At 35.7% G+C, this 27,236-nt stretch overlaps 1 protein-coding gene across 4 annotated transcripts in view; it reads left to right on the forward strand.

The window, feature by feature from the left end:
• ASXL2 (ASXL transcriptional regulator 2) overlaps positions 1 to 27,236 on the forward strand; it is a 161,841-nt gene that overhangs the window by 101,063 nt on the left and 33,542 nt on the right. For 2 of the 4 annotated variants that reach the window (XM_070573097.1, XM_070573099.1), the window contains 2 exons: positions 21,968 to 22,083; positions 26,754 to 26,880. In XM_070573097.1, the coding sequence (XP_070429198.1) occupies positions 21,968 to 22,083; positions 26,754 to 26,880 (243 nt within the window). Of the gene's footprint in view, positions 1 to 960; positions 1,179 to 21,810; positions 21,887 to 21,967; positions 22,084 to 26,753; positions 26,881 to 27,236 lie in introns of those variants that run through there. The other 2 variants (XM_070573098.1, XM_070573100.1) reach the window with 2 other exon arrangements.

Raw genomic sequence — 27,236 nt, forward strand, 5'->3', positions numbered from 1 at the left:
GACTGGAAACAGGGAAATCGATATTAAAGGTGGTCAGACCTGTAAACGAAACAAAATCATGGTCTTGGAGGTCTTCACTTTTCAATAGCCACATATGCCGCAGTGGCTGTTTTGAGTAGTGGCTGTTACGTGGTTTTTAAAGGCTATCTCTAAGAACTTAAGGTAAATGTATTGTGAGACAGGAGGATGTAAGAAATAACAATAGAACTCCATTATCAATAGCTTAATGGTAGATTAAAATAGCATAACCTTGCCCTACACTTGGTATAATAATAGAAAATATTAACAGCAAGGTAAGAGCAAATTCAAGAATGTGGTCCAGATAAATTATTTTTAAACTGCCTTTGATTCATTCCTCTTCTAGAAATTGTCACAGTATTGCATATTTATCCTCAGTTTATATAAAGATGAGAAGTTCTGTAAAGACTTTTTCCGATTGTAGGTAGTCTTTTAAACTGAGAATAGAATGGGCTATATATGGTGTTTGGAAGGTGGAGATGAGAAGTGCACATGATGTCATGTAGAATTCACATATACTCTTACAGCTCTGATATTCTTAAGAAATGGGTGAATGATGAGGTACCAATAATGAATAATGATTTAGTCTCTCATAGAATGTTTTCTGTCATTCATGGGTCATACATATGGCATGTGGTATAGATATGTAAATTTTTAGGTATATAGCTATCAATGTTTTGTAGTCCAGTGCAAAGTAAAGTGGAAAACTTGTAGTTAGCAGTGGTAGTAGCAGCATGCAGCAAAGCAGATCTAAATCAGTTGCAATTATTAATAAAGGTAAAGCAAACTTATTTTGCCTATTCCTTTTTCTTATTTTGGGCTTTTACTCTCAATGTGACATCACTTTATTTCAAATGCATTGTAAGACAGGAAGAACATTGAGATAGTATCAAAACCCACTTCCTTTTATGTACAAAAATAAAGAGCTCTGACAGCAAAACTGATACTTCTAGTTGAAAATCGATAGAAACTCTCTTGATAAAGGTATATCTTTCAGCCAAGTAGGAACAGAGAACAGAACTTTGAAATTCAGTCCAATATTAAAACTAGTTTATTGATTTTCATGTAAAGTGGAAAATTTAGAAATTTGTAGTTTTGATTGCTAATTTTCAGACAGGAAACAATGTTCAAAGAAGAGCTTTATGGAATTCCAAACCAAGGTAAGGTGAAATAACTCCAGAAAATGATTAAAATCATTCTCTTGCTTTTTTTGTAGGATCGTAGCTAAGTGAAGTCTCTGACTTTTCTCCAAAATAAAATATAAATATTGCAGCATGAAGCAACTGTAGAAGTATTATTTTTATCTTCTGATAAAGTTTTCTTAGATTTTGATCTACTTCTGAAGTGTCTTAAGAAAAAATTGGTTGTATGAGATAAACCATTTCACTTATGAGGAATTATTAATTCTTTCCAGGAGTGCGAACTAGTATTAAGTTTACTGCTTGTTCAGAACTACTTTAAATCAAGAATGTGATACATATTGTGTTTGGAGTTATTCAAAATATCATAGACCTATCTGCTCTTTAGCAGCATTTATATATGTGTTAAGTTACTGAATGGGGATGGTTATGTATAGAAATGTCTCCTTTAAAAAGTATGCTGGTTAGAAAAACTCATTTGGGCAAAGTTAACTTACGTGGGGAGAGACCTTTGGAAGAGGATGTTCTTTTTTCGTCTGAGGTGGTTGGTGGCTTTAGCTCTGTCATGTATTAAAAGATGTCTACACTATTGGGACTTGGATAGTTAGGGTACCCAGAAGCAAGGAAAGGTGTTCAGGTGAGGTCTCTCCATCTTTGGTTAGGGCACTGTTTGAATATGATCGGAAGCTACAGCCTGCCCAGCTTGGAGTAATCTGTACCTGATGTGGGAAGAAGGGACTTAGAACTAACACGGTCTGTTACTTCTAGAAATGAAATTCCTCTAAGGAACGACTACTGTGAAAATAAAAACTCTGCCTTAAGAGAAGGATTACTGTTTTTGAAGAGTAAAACAATTTTGGAAACTTCAACTGTTATCAGTCTTTCAACTATTAATCCTTCAACTATATAAAGCTAAGTTTCAATTTTGATATTACTTCTCCATTATTTCTGATAGTCTCTCTGATACTTCAGAGGGGCTCATTGAATGTCTTCAGGAGAAAATAAAAAGTGAGAGATTATTTACTAAAGTTTTAATTCAAATGCATCTAATATGAATAGTCCATTTCCTTTTGACCTTGTTCAATATAATAATCATCCATTGAAATGGAAAATTCTCAGTGCTATTATGTATCTGAAAAGTAGTACTTTCTGAACGTATACTCAGTGGGTAGTATGTAAATGTTCAACAACTTGAAACAACTACTTCAGGAAACTGTGTAAAACTGGCTTTAATGAACCTTAAGTTCTAGAATTTGTTTTAAATAGTTTGCTGAAAACACTTATTTTAAGGTTAAAAATCATTTCTCTACTAGGTTGCTGTTTGGTTTTTTTGGTGACCTTTTTTGGTTTTTTAAATATTGAGTAACTGCTGATCTTTTGATCAGAATTTGTTAATCTTTTGTTATGTCTCTATGTTTATATAAAAGCAAGCATTTTTGTTTTTAATCGTATACTAAGTCGGTTCTAAAGTGAGAGTGTTTTTAATCTGTTGAGCAGTCCATACTGGAGGACAGTAGATCAGGGTATGAGCTTGAGAAGCATTGTTTAGGCCATTAGTTTATTTGCTAAACCAAAGAAACATCTCTATTTAAACTACTTGCTACACTCATTCTTTGACTAGTATGCAGTATTTGCCAGGTATTTGAGAAATCAATTTGAATAAGGTGTGGGCTCCATCCATATCTAGAGCTTTAGAAAAATAAGCAAATTCTTAGCAAATGACTTAGTAAGTAACATGTGTTTATATTTATCATACTATAGCAGCATCAGAGAAGGGAGTAGTTAACTTTAGATGGGTTAGTAAGTATTGTATGAACTATAGAAAATTTTAATAAACTGTCCTTTCCTTGAGAGTGTGACCTCTAGGGAAGACAGATATGTCATGGAAATAAAACATATATAAAGGCAAGAAGGTGGAAGTGTGTGTGTACAGTGTTTTCAGGAAGCCATTGGAAGGTAAATTTGGCTGGAAGAGGGGATTTGTGGAAAGAAAGAAGGGAAAAGAAGTCATGATCAGACTGTTAATCTTTAGGGCTAGTCTCCATTATTTATAGGTTATTGGTGTGCATAAAGTAATATCTTAGGAAAATTAAGATAATGTAGTATGGCAGCACTGTAGACTCCTCCAAATTTTCATAGCCACATACCAAGAAGAACAAGATTTTTGTTCATAGATCTTTTTCTGTTAGTTTCATCCTCTTGTCCATTTAGTATCTGAGTGAATATATTAGCTTCTTTGGTTCATTTTTCTACTCACTAGCTTACGTTACATTACATTAGTTTACATTAGCTCAGTTTATTTCTAATCACTGGTATATAGGTTAAAAGAATTCATTTCCATTCTACTGTTGCGAATCACTGGTTGGTGATAGTATGTTTCTTTGGTGCAGGATGATATTAATTGGTGACATTAGTTTCATTTGAAGTAAAAATTAAAACTGGTAATACAGAAGCGTGAAGGATTATTTTTCTCTAGGTACCACTTTGTAAGAAAAAATTATAAACAGCAGCTTGATGTAGTTAAAATGCAGCCTTAATGTTCATTTTTCAAACAATGTCTTATTTTTTGTATGTTTATCCTTTTTAAGATATACCCCAAGGAAATCTTGGTTCCTTATTTTGTAACTGTGGTACTATTCCCATGCCATTCCCCCACACTCCCTCCCTCCCCACTGCCAGCTGGTTTATTCTCAAACTATTCATCACAAAGGACCAGCCCCTCAATACCTTCCCAATCCATTGTGGACCAATACTTAGGTAAAATACAATAAAAATGGCCCAGGAGCATCTAATTTCTGTGAAAGTAACTAAATGCCTCCTCTCACTTTTGTACTTATCTTGTTACAGACCAGTCTTTGGATAGTATTTGAATAGCAATAGTTTACATGGACAACATTTGAATAGCGATGGTTTAGATGATTTTTCAACCATATAAACTTGGGAATGCTATTTTTCTTTAAAAAAAGAAGGAAGAAGGAAAAATCCTTCATTCCTCCTTTAAAGGAGGAAAAATAAAATGATCTTATCCCCGTTTTTTGAATTGAGAAAAGAAAATACCTGTTTCCATGAGTAAATAATTAACTATAATAATCGTTACCAGCACTGCAGAGGCATTATGCCAGCTCCCTGTCACTACTCATCCTTCCTCAGAGGTAACCACTGTCTTGACTTCTGTCCATATAGATTTTGCCTATTTTAAAACTTTTAAAATTAAATTATAATATATATTCAGAAAAGTGCTCATATCATAAATATACAGCTTATTGAATTTTCATAAATGGAACAGCACCATGAACCAGAACTCAGATCAAGAAGCAAAACATTGTCAGTACCCCAGCAGCCCTTCTGGTAATACCCATTACCCCAAAATAACCACTCTAATAATTTCTGATAGTATAGACTAGACTTATCTGGAACAGAATAGTGTCCAGAAATAGTTTTTTAGATTTATGTAAATCATGCTCTCTTTTTCTTTGCTCAAATGATGTTTGTAAGATTTCATCCATGTTCTTGTGTATGTACATCAGATTCTTAAAACTGTATAGTATTCCATTTTATAAATATTGCCCGGTACCTCAATTTGTTTATCCATTCTACCATTGATGAACATTAGGTTTTTTTCTAATTTTCATCTGTTATATTAATTCTGTGAATGCTTTTGTCTGTCTTTTTGTACTCATTTCTGTTGGGCATATTCTCTGGAGTGGAATTAACTAGCGTATATACTGCCAAACAGTTTTCCAAAGTGGTCCTACCAGTGTATACTCCTACCAGCAATGTATGCAAGTTCCAACTATTTCACATGCTCACTAATTCTTGGTATTGTCAGTCTTTTTAATTTTAGACGTTGGCCGGTATGTAATAGTATCCCATGTTGTTTTAAGTTGTATTTTCATGAAGGCTAACAGAATTGGATTCTTTTCATTATTAGTCATTTGGATGTCATCTTTTATGCAGTGCTTATTCCAGTCTTTGCCATTTTTCTATGGGTTATCTTTTTCTTGGTGACTTGTAGGAGTTCTTCATATATTCCCTTGTTGAATATATATATTCCAAATAACTTTTCACTCTCTGAAAGGTATCTTTTGATGAATACAATTTCTTAATTTTAATATAATCCAGTACATCCGTAAGAAAATTGACTTTCCCACTGACATGAAAATAGTTTCTTCTGGGCAATAAAATACGCTTTAACAAATTTGAAGGAATAGAAATCATGTAATGTTTGCACTCCGATCACGATGGAATTAAACTAGAAATCAATAACAGAAAGATAACTGGAGAATCCCAAAATCCATGGAGATTAACCAACACACTTCAGAATAACCATGGTTCAAAGAAAAAATCTCAAGAGAAATTTTAAAGTATTTTGCACTAAATGAAGATGAAAACAGAGCTTATTAAAATTTGTGAAAGCAGTGCTTAGAGGGAAATTTACAACACGGAATGCATATATGGGAAAAAAAAGAATGATCCAAAATCAGTAATCTGAGCTTCCGCCTTAGGAAACTGGAAATAGAAGAGCAAATTAAATCGAAAGTAAGCAGAAGAAAAGCAATAGTAAGAATTAGAGCAGAAATCACTGAAATTGAAAACAGAGTATCAACAGAGAAAATCAACAAAACCAGAATCTGATTCTTTGAAAAGTTCAGTAAAATTGATAAACCTCTACCCAGGCTAAGAAAAAAAGAGAGAAGACACAAATTATAAATATCAGAAATGAGAGGCCATCACTACAGGTCCTATAGACCTTAAAAGGATAATTCCTATGAACAATTCTCTGCCCTCAAATTTGATAACATACAGGAAATGAACCAATTCCTTGAAAGACAAAATCTGTCAAAACTCAAACAAGAAGAAATAGACCATCTGAGTGGGCCTATATCTATTAAAGAAATTGAATCAATAATTAATTACCTTTCAAAACAGAAAGCACCAGGCCCAGATGGGTTCACTGATGAATTGTATAAAGCATTTAAGAAAGAAATTATACCTGGTTTCTGCGATTTCTTTTCAGAGGATGGAGGCAGAGGGAATACTTCCTAAGTTATTCTGTGAGTCCAGCATTACCCTAATACCAAAACCAGAGAAAGACAGGGCAAAAAAAGAAAACTACAGACCAGTGTCTCTTGTGAACATAGGTGCAAAAATCCTCAACAAAATACTAGCAAATCTAATTCAATGGTATATGAAAAGAATTATACACCACCACCAAATGGGATTTATCCCAGGTATGCAAGGCTGGTTTATCATTCAAAAATCAGTTAATGTATACCATCATATTGAACAGGCTAAAAATGAACAATCACATCATATCAATAAATGCAGAAAAAGCATTTGACAAAATCCAACACCCATTCATGATAAAAAAAACCTCTCAGTATACTAAAGACAGTTTTTTCTGTGTTTGTATATGTTTTAATGAAAGCTTTATTCTTTTATCTTTTACATTTAGATGTACAAACCATCTGGGATTTTGGGGGGATTGTGTGAGAATAAGAATCATGATTTTATTTGTTTTCCCCTATATGGATATCTAAATGACCCAGCACCACTTTTTTGAAAAGACTGTTCTGTCCTTTACTGCATTGCAGTGTCTCCTATGTCATAAGTCAATTGACCACACATTTATGGGTCAGTTTCTGAACTGTTTTGTTCCATTGTCATGTTTTATCTGTCCTTGAACCAGTACCATCCCTGTTTTAATTACTGTAGCTTTATATTTAGTCTTGATATGCAATAGTTTGTTTTTCTATTTTGTTCTTCAAGGTTTTTGGCTCTTTTGGCTCATCCCATTTCCATGTAAATTTTAGAATCACCTAGTCAGTTCCCACATGCCCCCTCTCCCATTAATCTGCTAGGATTTTGGTTGGAATTGCATTTAATCCATAGATCAATTTAGGTTCTATTGATGTGTTTCCATTATTAGGCCTTTCAATCCATGAAAGTGTTGAAAGGCTGCATTTTCTATACTTTTCTTTATTTTTTTTTTCATTTTCTATGTAGTTTTCTATGTAGAGGCCTCGCACATCTTTTACTAGAGATTTATTCCTTGACATTTTTTATTCTATTGTAAATGGATTTTAAATTTTTTCATTTCATAATTGTTTGTTTCAGATATGTAGAAATGTAGTTAATTTTTATAAATTGCCTGTCAGTGTATGTGAAGAGTTTGGGATTTTATCCTATTCGTAATTTAACAAGTTAGCTTTGTATTGATTCATGCATGTTGACAGAAGATGTAGAACTCCTGGTTCAAAGAAAAAGGACTATTACTCACAGCATAGGAGAGTATGAACATTAGCGTATTTTTTATGTCAGTTCCTCTTTATTCCCAAGTCTCACAGGGATGATGAGATACTGGCCAAGATGCATGCTAGTCATGCAGTGGGTTTGTATTTTAGCCAAGGAACACAGAGCTTGAGGGATTCAGTGCTTTTAAATAGTAAACAGAAATAAGCCTACTTCATCTGTGAAGAGTCGCTGCCTCCTCTCAAGGTTGGTCACTGCAAATATAACCCTGAGAGATGACCCAGGTAAAGAGTGTTCAGGGACTTGCATTCTTGGTATAACCAGCAAGTACTTGTAGCAACAGTCAGGACCCATGGTGGATTGCCTTTCCCAACATTGACATTGTATCCAGCAACATTGCTAAATTATTTTTTAAAATCTAATGGTTTGTATATAGGTTTATTCTTAGGATTTTTCACATATGCAAACGTGATTTATGAATAATGGTAGTTTTATTTTTTTGCCATGTTATTCTGGCTAGTGCTTCCAGTAAAGAGTGAAATAGAAATGGTAACATCGATCATCCTTTTCATTCTCTATTTTTAAGGTAAAGTTTTGAACATTATGCCATTTTAAGAATGATAGTAACTATAGTAGGTTGTTTGTAGATATTCTTTATTAGATAAAGTTAGTTCCCTTCTATTTGTAGTTTGCTAAGAGATTTTATAATGAACAGATATTTAATTTTATCGGTTGCTTTTCCTTCATTTACTGAGATGATTATATTTTTTTCTGTTATTCTTTTAGTGTGGTGAATTATGTTGGTTTTATACATTAAATGGATGGTAAACCATCTTGTAGTCCTAGGATAAACCAACTTGATCATGATATGTTGTTAACCCTATGTATCACTAGATTTCAGTTTGCTAATATTTTGTATTTGATTTTTTTTGTTTTATTGATGAGAAAGATTAGCCAGCTTTTTTCCCTCCATATAATGTGCTTGTCAAAATTTGGTATCATGAAACAAATTGGTAAGTATTCCCTGTTTTTTCGTTCTCTGAAAGAATTTCTATAAGATTGTTGATTTTTTTCCTTAAAAAGTTTGGAAGAATTCACTGGTGGAAGCTGACAGCCAGAAAATTTCTTTGTGGGGATATTTTACTTTTCTTTAGAACTTAACAGAAATACTGTAAAATATACATATTGTAAGTCCTCAGTTCACATACATGGATGAGAATGTCAGAATAAATGAAAGTACTCAATAAAATTCCCTGACCTCGTAGCCCAGATAACACTGTAATAGCTTATACTCAATGAATGGCAAAGTATTCTGTTCATACCATCTGTCTAGCTCAGAAAAATAGGCTAAATAAAAGAAGGGCAAGTGTTACAGTTTGAATTGTGTCTCCTCCAAAATGCTATTTTGAAGTCCTAACCCCTTGTACCTCAGAATGTGACCTTATTTGGAGATAGGATTGTTGCCGAGTTCGTTAATCAAGATGACGTCCTGCTGGAGCCTTAATCCACCAAAACTGGTATCTTTATAAGAAGACAGCCAGGTGAAGACATGGAGACACAAGGAGAACACCACATGATATAAGCTAAGGAACTCCAGGGATTGCTGGTCATCACCAGAAGCTAGGAGGGAGGGATGGAACAGATTCTCCGTCAGAGCCCTCAGAAGGAACCAGCCTTGCTAACACTTTGATTTGGATTTCTAGCCTCCCGAACTGAGAGAGAATAAATGTTAGTTCTTTCAAGCCACCCAGCCTATTGTACTTTTTTACAGCAGCCCTAAGGAACTAATATGAAGAGTGAAGTTCATTTCTCCGCTATACAAACAAGCATATTCCAGTGAAATCTTTTTTAACATGTTATAGTTCATCACCTCTGATGCCGTAATCTCTTTGTTAACATTTTAATCATCTTACTTAAGTGAGACCTGCAATAGAAGCTGAAGGGCAAGGAGGCTTGCATATGCAAGGAAATGTAGGGGGATTCAAAACCTCAACCACTTCCCACCATGTTGCTTGTCTTCCTTTCTGTTTTGTATTTGAGGCCATGGCTTTTTCTGAGCTCTCACTTAGTAGAGAGTTGGCTAATTGTTGTGTCCATATTTTTAATGTTTAGTTGTTAAAATTTTGAAACAGTCACAAACTAATAGGATAGTTTCATATATAATACATTGAATTTTTTTTTCCTTGAATCTTTGGAGAATAAATTGCTCAGTTGAGAGTAAGATGCCCTATCACTCCACACACTTTAGTGAAGGGATCAGTAAACTTCTTTAACAGACACCTAAAATAAAGATTTGGAATGGATAAAAATAAAAGGAGGATAAAGATACAGTAGGCAAATGTAAATATGAAGAAAGCCATAGTTGCAGAGTTGATATCTGACAGTGAATAATTCAGGAAAAAAGCATTAAAAGAATCAGAGGCTTCAGTTCACAGTGAAAACATAACAGATGGCAGTAGTTATTAATATCTATGCAAGACAATCATTTTCATAAAGTAGAAGCTACAGGAGATGCAAGAAGAAAGAGCATTAATCTTAATAATAAGAAAGTTTTATATATTCCTTTCATTTCAAGACAGGTCAAGTGAACAAAAAAGAAATAGACTATAGAACACTTAACATAATCAGTGAGCTAGCTTGATAGATATGTATCATGCTCTTTATTTCTATAATAGTGAATATACCTTTTCAAGTGCAAATAGAACAGTTGCAAAAATTGATCATATTTTAGACCACCACAAAAACATCAGTCCCCAATAATTAAAATAGTATATGAAATAATACTGAAAATGACATCAAAAAAGAAAAAGGCTAGGGGCTGGCCCCGTGGCCGAGTGGTTAAGTTCGCGCGCTCTGCTGCAGGCGGCCCAGTGTTTCATTGGTTCGAGTCCTGGGTGTGGACATGGCACTGCTCATCGGACCACGCTGAGGCAGCGTCCCACATGCCACAACTAGAACCCACAACGAAGAATACACAACTATGTACCGGGGGGCTTTGGGGAGAAAAAGGAAAAAATAAAATCTTTAAAAAAAAAAAAAAGAAAAAGGCTCTTTCACCTAAGTAACATGCTGTTGAATTTCCTTTAGGTCAAAGGAGGATTAAAAACCATAATTCTGGAATACGTTAAAAAAATATATTGTGTCACAATTTGAGTTACAGGCAAAGCAGTTATCAGGAAACAATTTATAGCATCACATACCTCTTACCAATAAAATAAAATAAGCATACAACTAAAAAAGCTAGGGGAAAAAAAGAATAACATAGTAAGCGAATAGAAAGCTGGAGAAAAGATTAAAATGGAAATTACTGAATTGGAAAAGAGAAAAACATCAGAAACAGTGGTTTCAAAATAAAAAAGGAAAGTAGACAAACCACTAACCTACTTTTTTAAAAAAAGGAAAATGTATAAATATACAAATTAGGCTTGAAATAAAAATCAAAACAAGAAATTTTAAAACTACGAGACTTTCCACAATGCTTTAGAAACTTAAATGGGGCAGTTTTCTAGGAAAATAGAATGTACAAAAATTGAACCCAATAGAGATAGAAAGTCTAAACTAAATTTCCATACAAGTAGAGCTGTAGAAGAGCTCCCCTTTGAAAGAACACCATTCCTAAATGGTTTTTCAGAGGAATTCAACCATATGTTTAAAGATCAAACGTTCTAGTGTTTTTTAAACTATTCCAAAGCAGGAAAAAGAAATCATCCAGTTTTTTTTGGAAGCAGATTTTCCAAACTTCCCAGAGAGTACACATCTGTCTTGTGAATGTTGAGGCAAAATCTTAAATAAAACGTTAGTGTATAGAATGCAACGATACATTAGAAATTATATATCATAAACACATGAGGTTTTTGGATTGCAAGTAAGGTTCATTACTGGGGAATCTACTATTATTCATTGTATTAATAGAGCTAATGTGAAAAGTCATTATCTCTATTTGCTGGAAAGGCCTTTGAGCAAATTCAATATTGAATAAAATCGAGAATTAATGGATACTTCTTTAACATACTAACTTAGTCAGAAAATAGCATCTTAATGGGGAAACACTAGTGGCTTACTCTTTAGTTAGAACAAGTTAAGAACAGGGTGCCCACTGTCTCAATTCTTTCTCTTTTTTTTTTGAGGAAGATTAGCCCTAAGCTAACATCTGCTGCCAATCCTCCTCTTTTTGCTGAGGAAGACTCGCCCTGAGCTAACATCTGTGGTCATCTTCCTCTACTTTATGTGTGGGATGCCTGCCACAGCTTGGCTTGACAAGCTATGCGTAGGTCTGTACCTGGGATCCAAACCAGCAAACCCTGGGCCGCAGGAGCAGAAAGTGTGAACTTAACTGCTGCACCACCAGGCCGACCCCATCTCAATTCTTATATAACATTATGTTGGAGGTATATTTATCAACACAAGTAAGCAAGAGAAAGCAGTTGGAACAATAAGCAACAAGAGAAAGGGAAAACTATTTCTGCAGATGATATGATTATGTATCTGACAAACTCAAAAGAATCAATGGAGATAAAAATTGATAAAGAAGGGAATTTAGTAAAGTAGCAGGATGTAAATAAAATTAATATATAGATAGCATCCAACCATCATAAATATAGTTAATAATCAAGGAAAACAGGAACACATTTGTAATAACTACATCAAGAACAACAAAAACTTGAAGACGACCTTTGTAAGAAGATATGTACTAAAATGTTGGAACAACTGAATAGCCAAGAGGATGAGAGTGGATTCATTTCTCACACCGTACTCCAGGATAAATTCCAAACAAATTAGAGATATAATAAATGTAAAACATGAAACCAAGTAATAAAGGAAGAGCATGAATTCCTTTCAAAACTCAAGAATAGTGGAACTTTACTAACTGTTGTTTCTGGAGGCTTATGTTTTTATCCTCTGACTTAGCAAACCCTCTTCTGGTAATCAATCCACAGATAAACTGTTAACAACAAAAAATAGTATAGCTTAAGACCAGTGCTTCTCAAACTTGAGCATGCATCAGAATCACTTGGAGAACTTATTATGACACTGATTCCTGGGTCCCATCCTCAGAGTTTTTGATTCACTCTATCTGGACTGGGATCCAGTAATTTGCATTTCCAACAGATTTTTAGATAATAATAGTGGTGTTTTTGGTACAGCACCTTAGGAAACACTGAGTAAGACATTGCAGTAATAAAAGCAAAAGACCAAAAAGAAGCAAAGTACTCATCAAAGTTTGGTTGACGAAATTATGGTACATCTGCACAGTGGAATTCCATGCAGCTATTAAAAGGAATGTGGAAGATCTCTATATTCTGTTGTAGGATATTCCCCAGGATATATTTATTAAACTGAGTTAAAAAATTAAGGTGCTGGACATTATAGTACATGATTTTTTGCGTAAAGAAATGGGTAACACAGAAAACCACCAAAATGAAATGGCAGTCAGAAATACAAAGGAAGAGAAACAATGGAAACACAGAACAACCAGAAAACAAAAGATAAAATGGCAATATTAAGCCCTCATATGTCAATAATCACTCTAAATGTAAATGATCTGACTTCTCCAATCAAGAGACACAGAGTAGCTGGATGGATTGAAAAACGAGACCCAGCAATATGCTGCCTTCAGGAAATGCATCTTAGCTCCAAAGACAAACACCAGCTCAGAGTGAAGGGATGGAATACGATACTCCCAGCTAATGGCCAACAAAAGAAAGCAGGTGTTGCCATGCTTTTATCAGATAAAGCAGACTTCAAGTTAAAAAAGACAACGAAAGACAAAAAGGGACAGTACATAATGATAAAAGGGACATTCCACCAAAAGAACATAACATTTATTAATATATATGCACCTAACACAGGGGCACCAAAGTACATAAAGCAATTATTAAGAGACCTAAAGGGAGAATTAACAGCAACACAATAATAGTGGGGGACCTCATCACCCCATTCACATCAATGGGCAGATCATCCAGACAAAAAGTCAACAAGGAAATAGTAGATTTAAATGAAACACTTGATCAGGTGGACTTAATAGATAAATATAGAACATTCCATCTGAAACCAACAGAATATGCATTCTTCTTAAGTGCACATGGATCATTCTGAAAGATAGGCCATATGTTGGGGAACAAGGCAAGCCTCAATAAATTTAAGAAGATTGAAATCATCCCAACCATCTTTTCTGACCACACTGCTATGAATCTAGAAATCAACTACAAGAAAAAAACTGGGAAAGTCAGAAATATGTGGAGACTAAACAACATGCTATTGAATAACCGTTGGATCATTGAAGAAATCAAAGGGGAAACTGAAAAATACCTAAAGACAAACAAAAATGAAGATACAACTCTTATGGGATACAACAAAAGCAGTCATCAGAGGGAAATTCATAGCAATACAGACCCACCTCAACAAGCAAGAAAAATCTCAAGTAAGTAATCTTAAAATGCACCCAACAGAGCTAGAAAAAGAAGAACAAACAAAGCCCAAAGTCAGCAGAAGGAAGGAAATAATAAAAATCAGAGCTGAAATAGAAAATTAAAAAAGAATAGAAAGAATTAATGAAACTAAGAGCTGGTTCTTTGAGAAGATAAACAGAATTGACAAGCCCTTAGCCAGACTCACCAAGAAAAAAAAAAAGAGAAGGCTCAAATAAATAAAATTAGAAACAAAAGAGGAGAAATTACAGCAGATAATGCAGAGATACAAAGCATTATAAGAGAATACTACCAAAAAACTATATGCTCAAAAATTGGATAACCTAGAAGAAATGGATGAATTCCTAGACTCATACACTCTCCCAAAACTGAATCAAGAAGAAATAGAGATTCTGAACAGAGCAGTCACATACTTGGAGTATAGAGATTGAAGTAGTATAGGAGTATAGATTGAAAAGTATAGAGATTGAAACAGTAATCAAAAACCTCCCAAAACACAGAAGTCCAGGACCAGATGGCTTCTTTGGAGAATTCTGCCAAACATTCGAAGATTTAGTACCTATCCTTCTCAAACTATTCTGAAAAACTGAAGAAGATGGAATGCTTCCCAACACATTCTATGAGGCCAACATTATCCTGATCCGAAAAACAGACAAGGACATCACAAAGAAGGAAAACTACAGACCAATATCACTGATGAACTTAGGTGCAAAAATCCTCAACAAAATATTGGCAAACTGAATATAGCAGTACATTAAAATGATCATACACCACGATCAAAGTGGATTTATTCCAGGGATACAGCAATGGTTCAACATCCGCAAATCAATCAATATTTGATACACCACATTAACAGTGTGAGGAATAAGAATCACATGATCATCTCAATAGATGCAGAGAAAGCATTTGACAGGATCCAACATCCATTTATGATAACAACTCTCAATAAAATAGGTATAGAAGGAAAGTATCTCAACATAATAAAGGCCATAGGCCATATATGACAGACCTTCAGCCAACATCATACTTAATGGTAAAAAACTGAAAGCCATCCCCTTGAGAACAGGAAGGAGACAACTCTCACCACTCCTATTCAGCATAGTACTGGAGGTGTTGGCCAGAGCAGTTAACGCAAGAAAAAGAAAGAAAATGAATCCAATTTGGAAAGGATGAAGTGAAACTTTCGCTATTTGCAGATGACATGATTCTAGAAAACCCTGAAGAATCCACCAGAAAACTATTAGAAATAATCAACAACTACAGCAGAGTTTCAGGGTACAAAATCAATTTTAAAAAATCAGTTGCATTCTTATACACTAACAATGAACTAGCAGAAAGAGAAATCAAGAATACAATCCCATTTACAATCACAACACAAAGAATAAAATAATCTAGGAATAAACTTAACCAAAGAGGTGAAAGAGCTGTACAGTGAAAACTGTAAGACATTGAAAGAAATTGAAGAAGACATAAGGAAATGGAAATATATTCCATGTTCATGGATCGGAAGAATAAACATAGTTTGGGCCGGCCCCATGGCTGAGTGGTTAAGTTCTTTCACTCTGCTTCAGTGGCCCAGGGTTTCGCTGGTTCGGATCCTAGGCACATGCTGAGGCAGCATCCCACAGGCCACAACTAGAAGGACCTACAAGTAAAAATACACAACTATTTACTGGGGGGCTTTGGGGAGAAAAAGGGGAAAAAAAAAGAATAAACATAGTTAAAATGTCCATACTACCCAGAGCAATCCACGGATTCAATGCAATCCCAATCAAAATCCCAATGACATTCTTCACAGAAATAGAGCAAAGAGTCCAAAAATTTATATGGATCAACAAAAGACTCCAAATAGCCAAAGCAATCCTGAGAAAAGAGAAGACAGTGGAGGCATCACAATCCCTGACTTCTCAACATACTACAAAGCTATTGTAATCAAAACAGCATTGTACTGGCACCGAAACAGACAAACAGATCAATGGATCAGAATTGAAAGCCCAGAAATAAAACCCCACATCTCTGGACAGTTAATCTTTGACAAAGGAGCCAAGAACATACAATGGAGAAAGGAAAGTCTCTTCAAAAATGGTCTTGGGAAAACTGGGCAGCCACATGAAAGTAGACCATTATCTTGCACGGTACACAAAAATTAACTCAAAGTGGATTAAAGATTTGAATGCAAGACTGGAAACCATAAAACTCCTGGAAGAAAATATAGACAGTATACTCTTTCACATTGGTCTTAGCAATATCTTTTTGAATACCACGTCTACTTGGGCAAGGGAAACAAAAGAAAAAGTTGACAAATGGGACTACATCAGGCTAAAAAGCTTCTGCAAAGCAAAGGAAACCACGAACAAAATGAAAAGACGACTCACCAACTGGGAGAAAATATTCGCAAATCATTTATGAGACAAAAGGCTGATCTCCAAAATTATTATAAAGAACTCATACAACTCAACAACAACAACAGAAACAACCTGATCAAAAAATGGGCAGACGCGGAGCTGGCCCGGTGGTGCAGCAGTTAAGTTCACACGTTCCACATCTGCGGCCCAGGGTTCGCTGGTTTGGATCCTGGATGCCGACATGGCACTGGTTGGCAGGCCATGCTGTGGTAGATGTCCCACATACAAACTAGAGGAAGATGGACACGGGTGTTAGCTCACGGCCAGTCTTCCTCAGCAAAAAGAGGAGGATTGGCAGCAGATGTTAGCTCAGGGCTAATCTTCCTCAAAAGAAAAAAGGGCAGAGGAAATAAACAGACATCTTTCCAAGGAAGATATACAGATGGCCAACAGACACATGAAAATATGCTCAACATCACTAATTATTAGGGAAATGCAAATCAAAAGTAGAATGAGATACACCTTACACTGGTCAGAGTGGCTATAATTACCAAGGCAAAAAACAGCAAATGTTGGAGAGAACGTGGAGAAAAGGGAACCCTCATCCACTGCTGGTGGGAATGTAAACTGGTGCAGCCACTGTGGAGAACCGTGTGGAGATTTCTCAAAAAGTTAAAAATAGCAATACCATACAATCCAGCTCTCCCACTACCGAGTACTTATCCAAAGAACTTGAAATCAATGATCCAAAGAGATTTATGCACTCCTATGTTCATTGCAGCACAATTCACAATAGCCAGGATGTGAAAACAATCCAAGTGCCCTTCTACAGATGAATAAATAAAGATGTATACAACAGAATACCACTCAGCCATAAAGAAACACAAAATTGTCCCATTTGTAACAACATGGATGGACCTGGAGGGTGTGATGTTAAGTGAAATAAGCCAGACAGAGAAAGACAAATACTGCATGATTTCACTCATATGTGGAAGATAACAAATATGTGGATAAAGAGAAGGGGGTTAGGGGGTGGGCGAAAGGGACAAAGGGGCACGTATGTATGGTGATAGATTAAAATTAGACTACTGGGGGTGAGCACGATCAAGTGTATTCAGGAATTGATAAACAATAATGTTCACCTGAAATTACACAATATTATAAACCATTATAATCCCAATAAAATTACTTGAAAAAAAATGAAATGAGTAAAAGTACTAAAATACATATACTGTGTTTTCATCAAAACAAAAATAACGAAAAAACACTGGAAGGATAAAAACAAATATAATGATTTTCTGTAGATAGGGGAAGAAAGGTAATAAAATGGTGTAGACAGGAGAGGGAGCTAGACTTATATGAAAATAACTTGTTTTATAGTTTTAGTTGATTAAACTGTTAAATTTTTAAGATTGACTCTAGGAAAATGATAACATAAAGAAAACTCAAGTATATGTCAGATTTATGGCATAATGACATAGGTAAGTTATTGTGGGATATATCTTAGATGTGGGAGACCAGACACAAAGAAATCTTAAGCTGCTTTCAGTAGTCTCATTTTTGGTAATTATGTTGGTATGGTTTCTTTGAAACTTGATTTGTAATAGAAAGCAAATTAATAATTACTGTAATGTTATTAGAAACCAGGATTATCAGGGAAGAAGAAAAGTGGTAGAAATATAAAATCAGAAAAGTTAAGTGACAGTCCTATAATCTTAAATTTGAGTTTGGTACCAAGCACCAATTTGTTTATGTTTCTCCTGAAAAAAAGACTATTCTTGTTCCAGCCATTGAGAAGTCCTAGAACCAGAGGTAACCCACCAGCAGTGAGCACTCCTAGTGTGCAGCACATAGGCTTTTAACACCATTTTCAATGAAAAGGTATCAGGGCTCCTTGAAGAAGTAGCTGATCTAAGTCTGGGCAAAAAATTATGCAAGATTTGCGTGGGACTCTTTCTGTGCCACATGGCAAGGAAGCAGTCGGATACTGCTGGGGCTATGTCCCAAAGATGGTTTACACCTTGAAGGAGCTCCCACTATCCCAAAAGGGGACAATTTGAGTGGCAGATTTGTAGTAATTGCTTTTGGTTTAAACATTTCAAATGTACAAACATCTGTGAGTTGCTACTTTAAAAAATAAAAGCAGTTTTAGGTACCATATTAGTTTTCTGAGGCTGCTGTAACAAATTACCACAAACTGGGTATCTCAAAACAAAAGAAATTTGTTTTCTCACAGTTCTGGAGGCCAGAAGTCTGAAATCAAGGTGTGAGCAGGGCCACACTCCCTACTGAGGCTCTAGGGGAGAAGTCTGTTCCTTGTATTTTCTAGCTTCTGGTGGTTGCTGACTTACTTGCCTTGTGGCCACATCACTCTAGTCCCTGCCTCTGTCTTCACATCACTGTCTTTTCTGTGTCTAAGGACACTTGTCATTTGACCTAGGACCCACTGGGATAGTCCAGGATGATCTTCTCATCTCAAGATCCGTAATTACATCTGCCAAGACCCTTTTTCCAAATTACGTAACATTCACAGGTTCTGGGGATTGGGGGGTGGACAGAACTTTTTGGCGGCCACCATTCAGCCCACTGCAGGTACTCACTCATTCTGAAGATATACTATGTCCAAATCTTGGCTCTGCTCTTTACTAGCTGTGACCTTTGTCAAGTTAAATTTCCTGATACATAAAATTTAGATAATATCATCAAAATATGCAGATCCATGTGTATATTTAAAATTTATAAATATATGTCCTTTTTCATATTTTTATTTGCATGGGAAACTCAGTAAGGATGCCAACCCAACTAGATTATTTAGTTATTTCAGGGTAGACTTGGAAGAGTTTGGGTGGTGGTAGAAAGAACTTGTACCCACCTTAGAGGGTAGCTACGAGAGTTCAGTGAAGCCTTTTTCAAATGAATCTAGCACAGTGTTAGGCACTTGGAAGATATTTAATTCTTTTTTCTTTTTTTTTTTGAGGAAGATTAGCCCTGAGCTGACTACTGCCAATCCTCCTGTTTTTGCTGAGGAAGACTGGCCCTAAGCTAACATCCATGCCCATCTTCCTCTACTTTATATGTGGGATGCCTACTACAGCCTGGCTTGCCAAGCGGTGCCATGTCTGAACCCGGGATCTGAACCAGAGAACCCTGGGCCACCGAAGCGGAAAGTGTGAATTTAACCACTGCGCCACTGGACTGGCCCCAGATATTTAATTCTTGGTTGCTCTAATTAATAAAATTATATATCTTTGAAGACAGTGTAGCCACTAAAAGGAATTCTGAGAGAGAAGTTTCTCAACATGTCTTTAAATCTTTGAGTTTAAATCTTCTTGCTGTTTGTAGTTCTGAGCCTTTAGTATTTCAAAGTAAGAACAAAGTTTAAGTTTCGTATAAGTTATGAGATCAGTACTTGACATTGTCAACTCTGAGAGATGTTCCTCACCGGTGGGTTCTGGGGTTTTCATGATTTATTTCAGTTTGCTTTGAGATAATGTTTATGGTTTCATTTTTTAGAAAGGGCTTTTGCCTTAAGGGAAAATAGTCCAAACAATTTGCCCTGGTAATTATAGATAGCTTTATTGTCTCTTTTCCAGGCTGCAAAGTACAATTCTTATGTTCCATAATGGGCTTATTTTGGTTTGTTTGTTTTCTGTTTATTTTCAGGCAATATTTAGGGCAGGTGAGGAAATGTGTATTATCAGATTTGTGCAAACCATTGAAAAGAAAATAAACATAGTTAAATATTAATAGTTTTTTAATTTTTCATTATGTCCCTTTAGAAACATTGATCTTATCAAAAAGAGACAGTAAGTGTTGACAAGGATGTGGAGAAATTAGAACCTCATACATTCCTGGTGGAATTGTAAAACTGGTACAGCCATTTTTTAAAACAGTTTGGCAGTTTCTCAAAAACTTAAACATAGAGTTACTGTGAGACCCAGCGATTCCACTTTTAGATATGAACCCAGGATGTTGAAAACATGTCCAACACAAAAATCTTGCTAACGAATGTTCTTCATATTATTGTTCATTATGGCCAAAAAGTGGAAACAACCCAAATGTCCATCAGCTAATGAATAAGCAAAATGTGCCATATACATACAATGGGATATTATTCAGTGATAAAAAGGAATAAAAACTTATTGGTACATCTTCTAACATGGGTGAAACTTCAAGACATGCTAAGTGAAAAAAGCCAGTCACAAAAGAGCATATATTGTTTGATTCCATTTATATGAAATGTCCGGAATCATAGGCAAATGCCTAGAGACATAAAGTGGATTTGTGATTGCCTAGGACTAGGGGCATAAGGTACAGGAAAGAGAAGTTGCAGCTAACTGGTATGGGGTTTTTTGGTGGATGATAAAAATGGATTGTGGTAATGGTTGCACAACTTTGCAAATATATTAAAAGCCATTGAATTTTACACTTTAGGTGAATTGTATGGTATGGTAAATGTATCTCACTAAAGCTGTTATTTTAAAAAATTGGTCGATATCTAAGTGCACTGAGGATATGGTTTCTTTTTATTACTCAACCATCTCAAGAATTATCCAACTCCATTTTTGTACGAGTTATTACAATGAACTTTTTTTTCATATTACACTTACTGTATGCCAGTTCTTTCCCATATATGTAAACCTGATCGTAAGGGTTGGGATACAAAGCTGAAGCTAAGTATGATGTCATCTTAGTATTGTCTATTGTCCCCTTTCAATGTTGTCTACTATGTATTCCTTTCTTAGGACATCTAAGAGTCAGTTGAAATGCTGTCTTCCAAAACTTGTGTATTCCAATGAACCATGCTTCTTCATATTCATGTCAGGTAGCTACCTACCAACATACTTTATATGATATCTTAATGCTCTTTAGCCATAGCATGGGATGCCGTTTTGCTGTCTAGGCCTTTTCAGTCCAACTACTGTGAAAAAAGAATGCGTTAGGAAGGTGCACTCTTCGAGAGTCATCACTAGCAGTAGTGATTATTACTTTATTATTTTTATTATTAAGAGGTCTGAATCAGCAATTTCTTTATCTCTTATCACAAATAATACATGGTCAAACTTTAAGAACATAAAAATCTAATTGCGCTCTATTATAAGAGGTATAGGTTCTTGAAGGAAAAACCCTTATTCACATATGACTAAGGTTTAGCTAAGCTCTAATGGGGTATAAAATAGCAATGAAGTAGAGAGTGGTTACATCCTGTGCAAACCTACATTGTTTCCATTAGAGAAATCCTAAAGAAGCCTCTCTCACTGGCCTAAAACTGTTGATTTAAGAGATGAAGGAATATAAGAATTAAAGCTGTGGTAGATTTTTGAGGTGGAATAGCCTTGTTGCCTTCATTTTAAAGATAGGGAAAACTGGGACCCATTCTATCAATCCAGGGCTCTTCCACTATGTCGTTAGATTTACCTTGAGAACATACGTACCGTCCGACAGGCTCTAGAATCTTTTCTAAGTTTTATCTAATTTGATGACTCATGGTTTATATTCTGCTTCCTGCTTCTTCAATCAATTCTACTGAAAAATTAAAATTAAACAATAAAAAGTAATGAATACTAACACCCGTCCCTTCCTCATCCTGTCATCCTTCGCTAGAGCTTTCTGAGGAAATAAACTGAAAAGGGAGGCTGTTTGCAGTAGAACTCCAACATAGAAGATCCTCCCCAAAAGTGTTTGGTCACAGTTCTTAATACAGGTAGCAGCATGGGATTGGGGAAGGAATGGTGCTGGATATCAACTCTGATAAAAAGTTTTCATTGTCATTTTTCCCCCCTAGTATCGTCCAGACTGTCACAGCCATCCTCTCCCCAGTCAGGCTGCCCATCACCCACCATTCCAGCAGGTAAAGTCATTTCTCCATCACAGAAGCACACCAAGAAGGCACTAAAGCAGGTAATCATACTAGTCTGTGTTTTTCAGAAGTATATTCTCCTACGTTAAAAATGCATGACTCTGGCAGTCATTGAAAATGACTGTTTTTATCACTGTGAAAAGTTTCTCATTTGTTCCTAATTTGCTAAGAGGTGTGTGTGTGTGTGTGTATTTAAATTATGAATAGGTGTTGAAGTTTTCAAGTTTGTTTTTTTCAGCATTTATTGAGGTGACGAGGTAGCTTTTCTCTTTAAATCTAATATTCCATGGCTAGATTTTCTAACGTTAATCTATACTTAGCTCTCTGAAATAAAATCTACATGTTTGTTACATGTTTTTTAATATGTTATGGAATTTTTTTTTTAGATTTTAGCTTGGATTTTGCTGTTTTCTTGTGCTGTCCTTATACAGTTTGAAATCAGGATTGCTCTAGAATCATAAAATAAGTTATATAGCTATATATTTTTCTAGATTTTTGGAAGCAACTTATAGAAATTAGCTTTTTCTTGAAAGTTCTGTAGACCTCACCTTTTAAAATTGTTTTCCTAGCATTTCAGTTTCATCTACTGTTACTGGTTTCTTGAGTTTCTGCTTTTTGAGCCAACTTTGGAAATTTATTTTTCTTAGAAAATGGTCCATTTCACCTGATTGTTTTCAAATATTGGCATAAAGTTGTACATAGTGTTCTTCTATGTCTCTTTTTTGTTCCTCAGTGTTGTTCCTTTATAATGTATCTTCTTTTTTCCCTATGCTACTTGCCAACAGTTAGTCTACTTCATTGGGTCTTTCAGAGAACTAGCTTATGATTTTTTTGAAATGCAAATGATCAATAAATACAAACTCACTAGTAATTGAGGAAACACTAAAATAATAGACTATTTTTGTCCTCAGATTGGTCTAAGTTAAAGAGCCTAATTATACTATTAAGCATTGGCTAGTGTGTGAGGAAAAAGCCACTTGTAGTTTGCTGGTGAAATATAGCTACTTTGGAGTGAAATTTTATAATATTTTATTAAAATTTTAAATGCAAATACCCTATGACTAAGCAGTTGAACATTTTAATATGTATAAATTAGGGAATTCCCTCATAAACTGTGGCATATCCATGTGCTGGACAATTATACAAGATTAAAAGTTTACTTTGTAATAAAGTTATTCTATATGTATAGACATGGAAACATTACCACACTATAATGTTGAATCATTAAAGTTTTTTTTTTCAAGGTATGCTTTTTAAGGAAGATTGGCCCTGAGCTAACATATGTTGCCCATCTTCCTCCTTTTCTTTTTTTCTCTTCAAACCCCCAGTACACAGTTGTATATCCTAGTTATAAATCCTTCTAGTTCTTCTATGTGGGATGCCACCACAGCATGGCTTGATGAGTGGTGTGTAGGTCTGTGCCCAGGATCTAAACTAGTGAAACCCAGGCCACTGAAGCAGAGCATGAGAACTTAACCACTATGCCACCAGGCCGGCCCCTGAATCATTAAAATTAAGTTATATCACAGCATGTAGGGCATGATACCATTTATAAAAACATAACACATACCGGGGCTGGCCCCGTGGCCGAGTGGTTAAGTTCGCGCGCTCCACTGCAGGCGGCCCAGTGTTTCCTTGGTTTGAATCCTGGGCGCGGACATGACACTGCTCATCAAACCACGCTGAGGCAGCGTCCCACATGCCACAACTAGAAGGACCCACAACGAAGAATATACAACTATGTACTGGGGGGCTTTGGGGAGAAAAAGGAAAAAATAAAATCTTTAAAAAAAAAAAAAAAAAAAACATAACACATACCAATAAAACAATATTATATCTTTAATAGAAACAGGAATATGTATACACACATAAACATATAGACATAACGTTAAGTATTTTAAAAAAAAAAGCTTAATAAGCCCTTGTGGTCTAGTGGTTAAGATTTGGTTCTTTCACTGCCGTGGCCTGAGTTCATTTCCCGGTAACCTGTCTGTCGATTATCATACTGTGGCAGCTGTGTGATGCTGAAAGCTGTGCCACTGGTATTTCAAATACCAGTAGGATCACCCATGGTGAATAGGTTTCAGCAGAGCTTCTAGATTAAGATAGACTAGGAAGAAGGACCTGGCCACCCACTTGCAAAACAATTAGCCATGAAAACCCTATGAATAGCAGCGAGCATAGTCTGATATAGCTCCAGAAGGTGAGAGGATGGCACAAAAAGACCGGTAAGTGTTCCATTCTTCTGTACACAGGGTCGCAAGGAGTTGGAATCAACTCAGCGGCACTAAACAACAAAAGAAAAAATAAATTGCTGACTGTGGTTACCTCTGAGGATTAGGGACCAAGACTGAGTGGTAGTCGAAAGAGAGTTTATTTATTTATTTATTAAGATTTTATTTTTCCTTTTTCCCCTCCAAAGCCCCTGGTACATAGTTGTGGGTCCTTCCAGTTGTGGCACGTGGGACGCCACCTCAGTGTGGCTTGATGAGCGGTGCCATGTCTGTGCCCAGGATTTGAACCGGCGAAACCCTGGGCCGTGCACAGCGGAGCGCGTGAACTCAACCACTCGGCCACGGGGCTGGCCCCCAAAAGAGAGTTTAGATTTATGTTTGAATTAAATGGAAAGAGTGTATTCATATATTATCTGTATAATTAAAATTTAAAAAATTATGTAAGTCTAAAAGTATTTAAACTGAAAGTGCTTTTATTAGAAGATGTCCAGAAATTTCGTGAGATTAATTACTGCTTGCCTGCATATCCTGTAGCACTTGTATTTTTGTAAGTTCTTTGGAAGATTTTTAAGAAGTATAAGGTGCTTCTTTTCCACCAGGAAAGGGGAAGTATATTTTTTAAAAGCGTTGTTAGGTAATTCATGACATGTGTACTACTCCTGTATTATACTCCTGTAATCCAAAGAGTCAAATACTGTATTTTCTTTAGAGAATACCAATATGGGAAATTATATAAATTAGATTGTATGTAAAGTGAGGCCTTGCCTGCAATGTATGTTTTTCATAGTATTAGGTGAGAAAAATTACTTCAATATAAGTTATCATTTACCACAAGGAAGGTCTTTTGTTGTTTGTTTTTTAAATGTTAAAATAGAATTAGGAACAGGGTTTGTAGACTACTGAGGGAGGGAGAAACTGAGTATAGTTCTTAAATAGAGAGACTATAAGTTACTGTGTTTCCATCAAGTGTCTGAATTTACATGATCACAGCAGAAATGGATGAGAGCAAATAGTTCTAATAAATTTTGTGTTAACCTAGAATGACCAGGACAGAGTGAGTAGCAAGGGATGAATACTAGTGGCTGCCACCCAGGAAGCCTATGAACATTTTCTGTTCTTGGTTGCAGAGAATGAGAGAGAAGCAATAATCAGTGAGCAGACAACACTGATATTTTTTACACGTTGCGCTTCTGCCTCACCTATTATAAACGTTGTAGGTGAATCTCAGTCAGATATCTGACTCTCTCAGTTGCTTTTCTCCATTGACAGCTTAGATCAAGGAGATCAGTTGTTGCCACTGTGCCTGAGTAGCATAGCCCGAGGTATGTGTGGATGTGAAGCGGGAGAAAACTATATTGTGAAGAGGGAATAGGAAACGAGTAGCCAGTTATTCCACATTTTTCTGCATGATAGTCTTGAAGTTTAAAGCTTAAATTGGCAATTTAGCAAGGGCATAGATTTTCAGCTTTTTCCTGAAATGTAGCTTTGCTTTCTTAGTTTTTTTGTCTTTTGTTTTTTTAAACCTTGGGTTAAAGAGTTGCCTTCAGGGGCCAGCCCGGTGGCGCAGCAGTTAAGTGCGCACGTTCTGCTTGTCGGCGGCCCGGGGTTTGCCAGTTTGGATCCAGGGTGCGGACATGGTACCGCTTGGCAAGCCATGCTGTGGTAGGCATCCCACATATAAAGTAGAGGAAGATGGGCATGGATGTTAGCTCAGGGCCAATCTTCCTCAAAAAAAAGATAATAAAAATTAAAATTAAGAAAAATAGTTGCCTTCATATTTCTTCATGATTAAAATCTGGGAAGTTATTGTCTTTTTGTTCATTCTAAATAGTTTGGTGTAGTGTTTTCTATAAACTTAAGAATATCATAGAAATAAAAATATTCTGAAATAGCCAGGAAGAACCACACTGTTCTTAGAAGCAGTATTTTCTAATCTTCCTTCCCTTTTGTTTACTGCATTGCTGTAAATTGCTGAGATCTGGTCATTGGGTCAAATCTTATTCCTCTTACACAAGATAAAACTCAAGTAGTTATTTATAACCTTTTGTTCAAATGGAGCACCTCTGAAACATATGTGAGCTAAATATTTACTTTTCTACATAGAGTTGATGCAAATGGGACTCTTGGTGTAGGGCTTAGAATTCTATTTCCAGAAATAATTGAAAACATCTAATTCTCTGCTACCACAAGTATGGGATGTCCATGGCTTACTGGAGATTTTTAAGTTCTAGAAAGTGTTCATGAGTATTTTTCATATTTGTATGAGGGAGTGAGACTGGCAAAGAATATCCAAACTCTTAAGGCTCTTTTAGGCCTCGTGTTTAATTGCTTTAATTTAGATTTTTGTTTACTTTGATAGATTTCAAAGAAATTGGATGGTCAGCATGCTCCTCACCACATGAAAAGAAGTCATTGACTTTTTGTTAATACTGAAAACTGATTTATTTTATTTCTTAAAGTCGGTATTCTCTTTATAGGCTCTAAAACAGCAACAACAGAAGAAGCAGCAGCAGCAATGCAGGCCAAGCATGTCCATCTCGTCCAACCAGCATCTGTCTCTGAAGACTGTCAAAGCAGCCAGTGACTCCGTACCTGCCAAACCTGGTAGGCAGACTGGCTGTCTTTTAATGGAAGTTTCTTTTCCCAGTATTTTTATCTTGGTTTTCCCAATTTGTATACTATATTATTTATGTTTAAGTTACTATATTTATATAATTCTTGTACTGCCAAATCACCAATATAAATCCTTCCAGGGTAAAAGGGAATATTTTTGCAAAATAATCATGCATTTATTAAAAAATACATCACTGGGATTTCCATGTTAGAATGAGATCAATGACGAACTTCCAAGATGTCTAACCTAATAATATTTTGAAGCCTCTAATCTTATAAAGCTGATGCTTCTGTGACACACAGATTGAACTTGTCACCAGTTCTCTCCTTTAAAAATGAAAGATTTT

The sequence above is a fragment of the Equus przewalskii genome, chromosome 14 (genome assembly GCF_037783145.1).
Source record: "Equus przewalskii isolate Varuska chromosome 14, EquPr2, whole genome shotgun sequence".
Classification (NCBI taxonomy): Eukaryota; Metazoa; Chordata; class Mammalia; order Perissodactyla; family Equidae; genus Equus; species Equus przewalskii.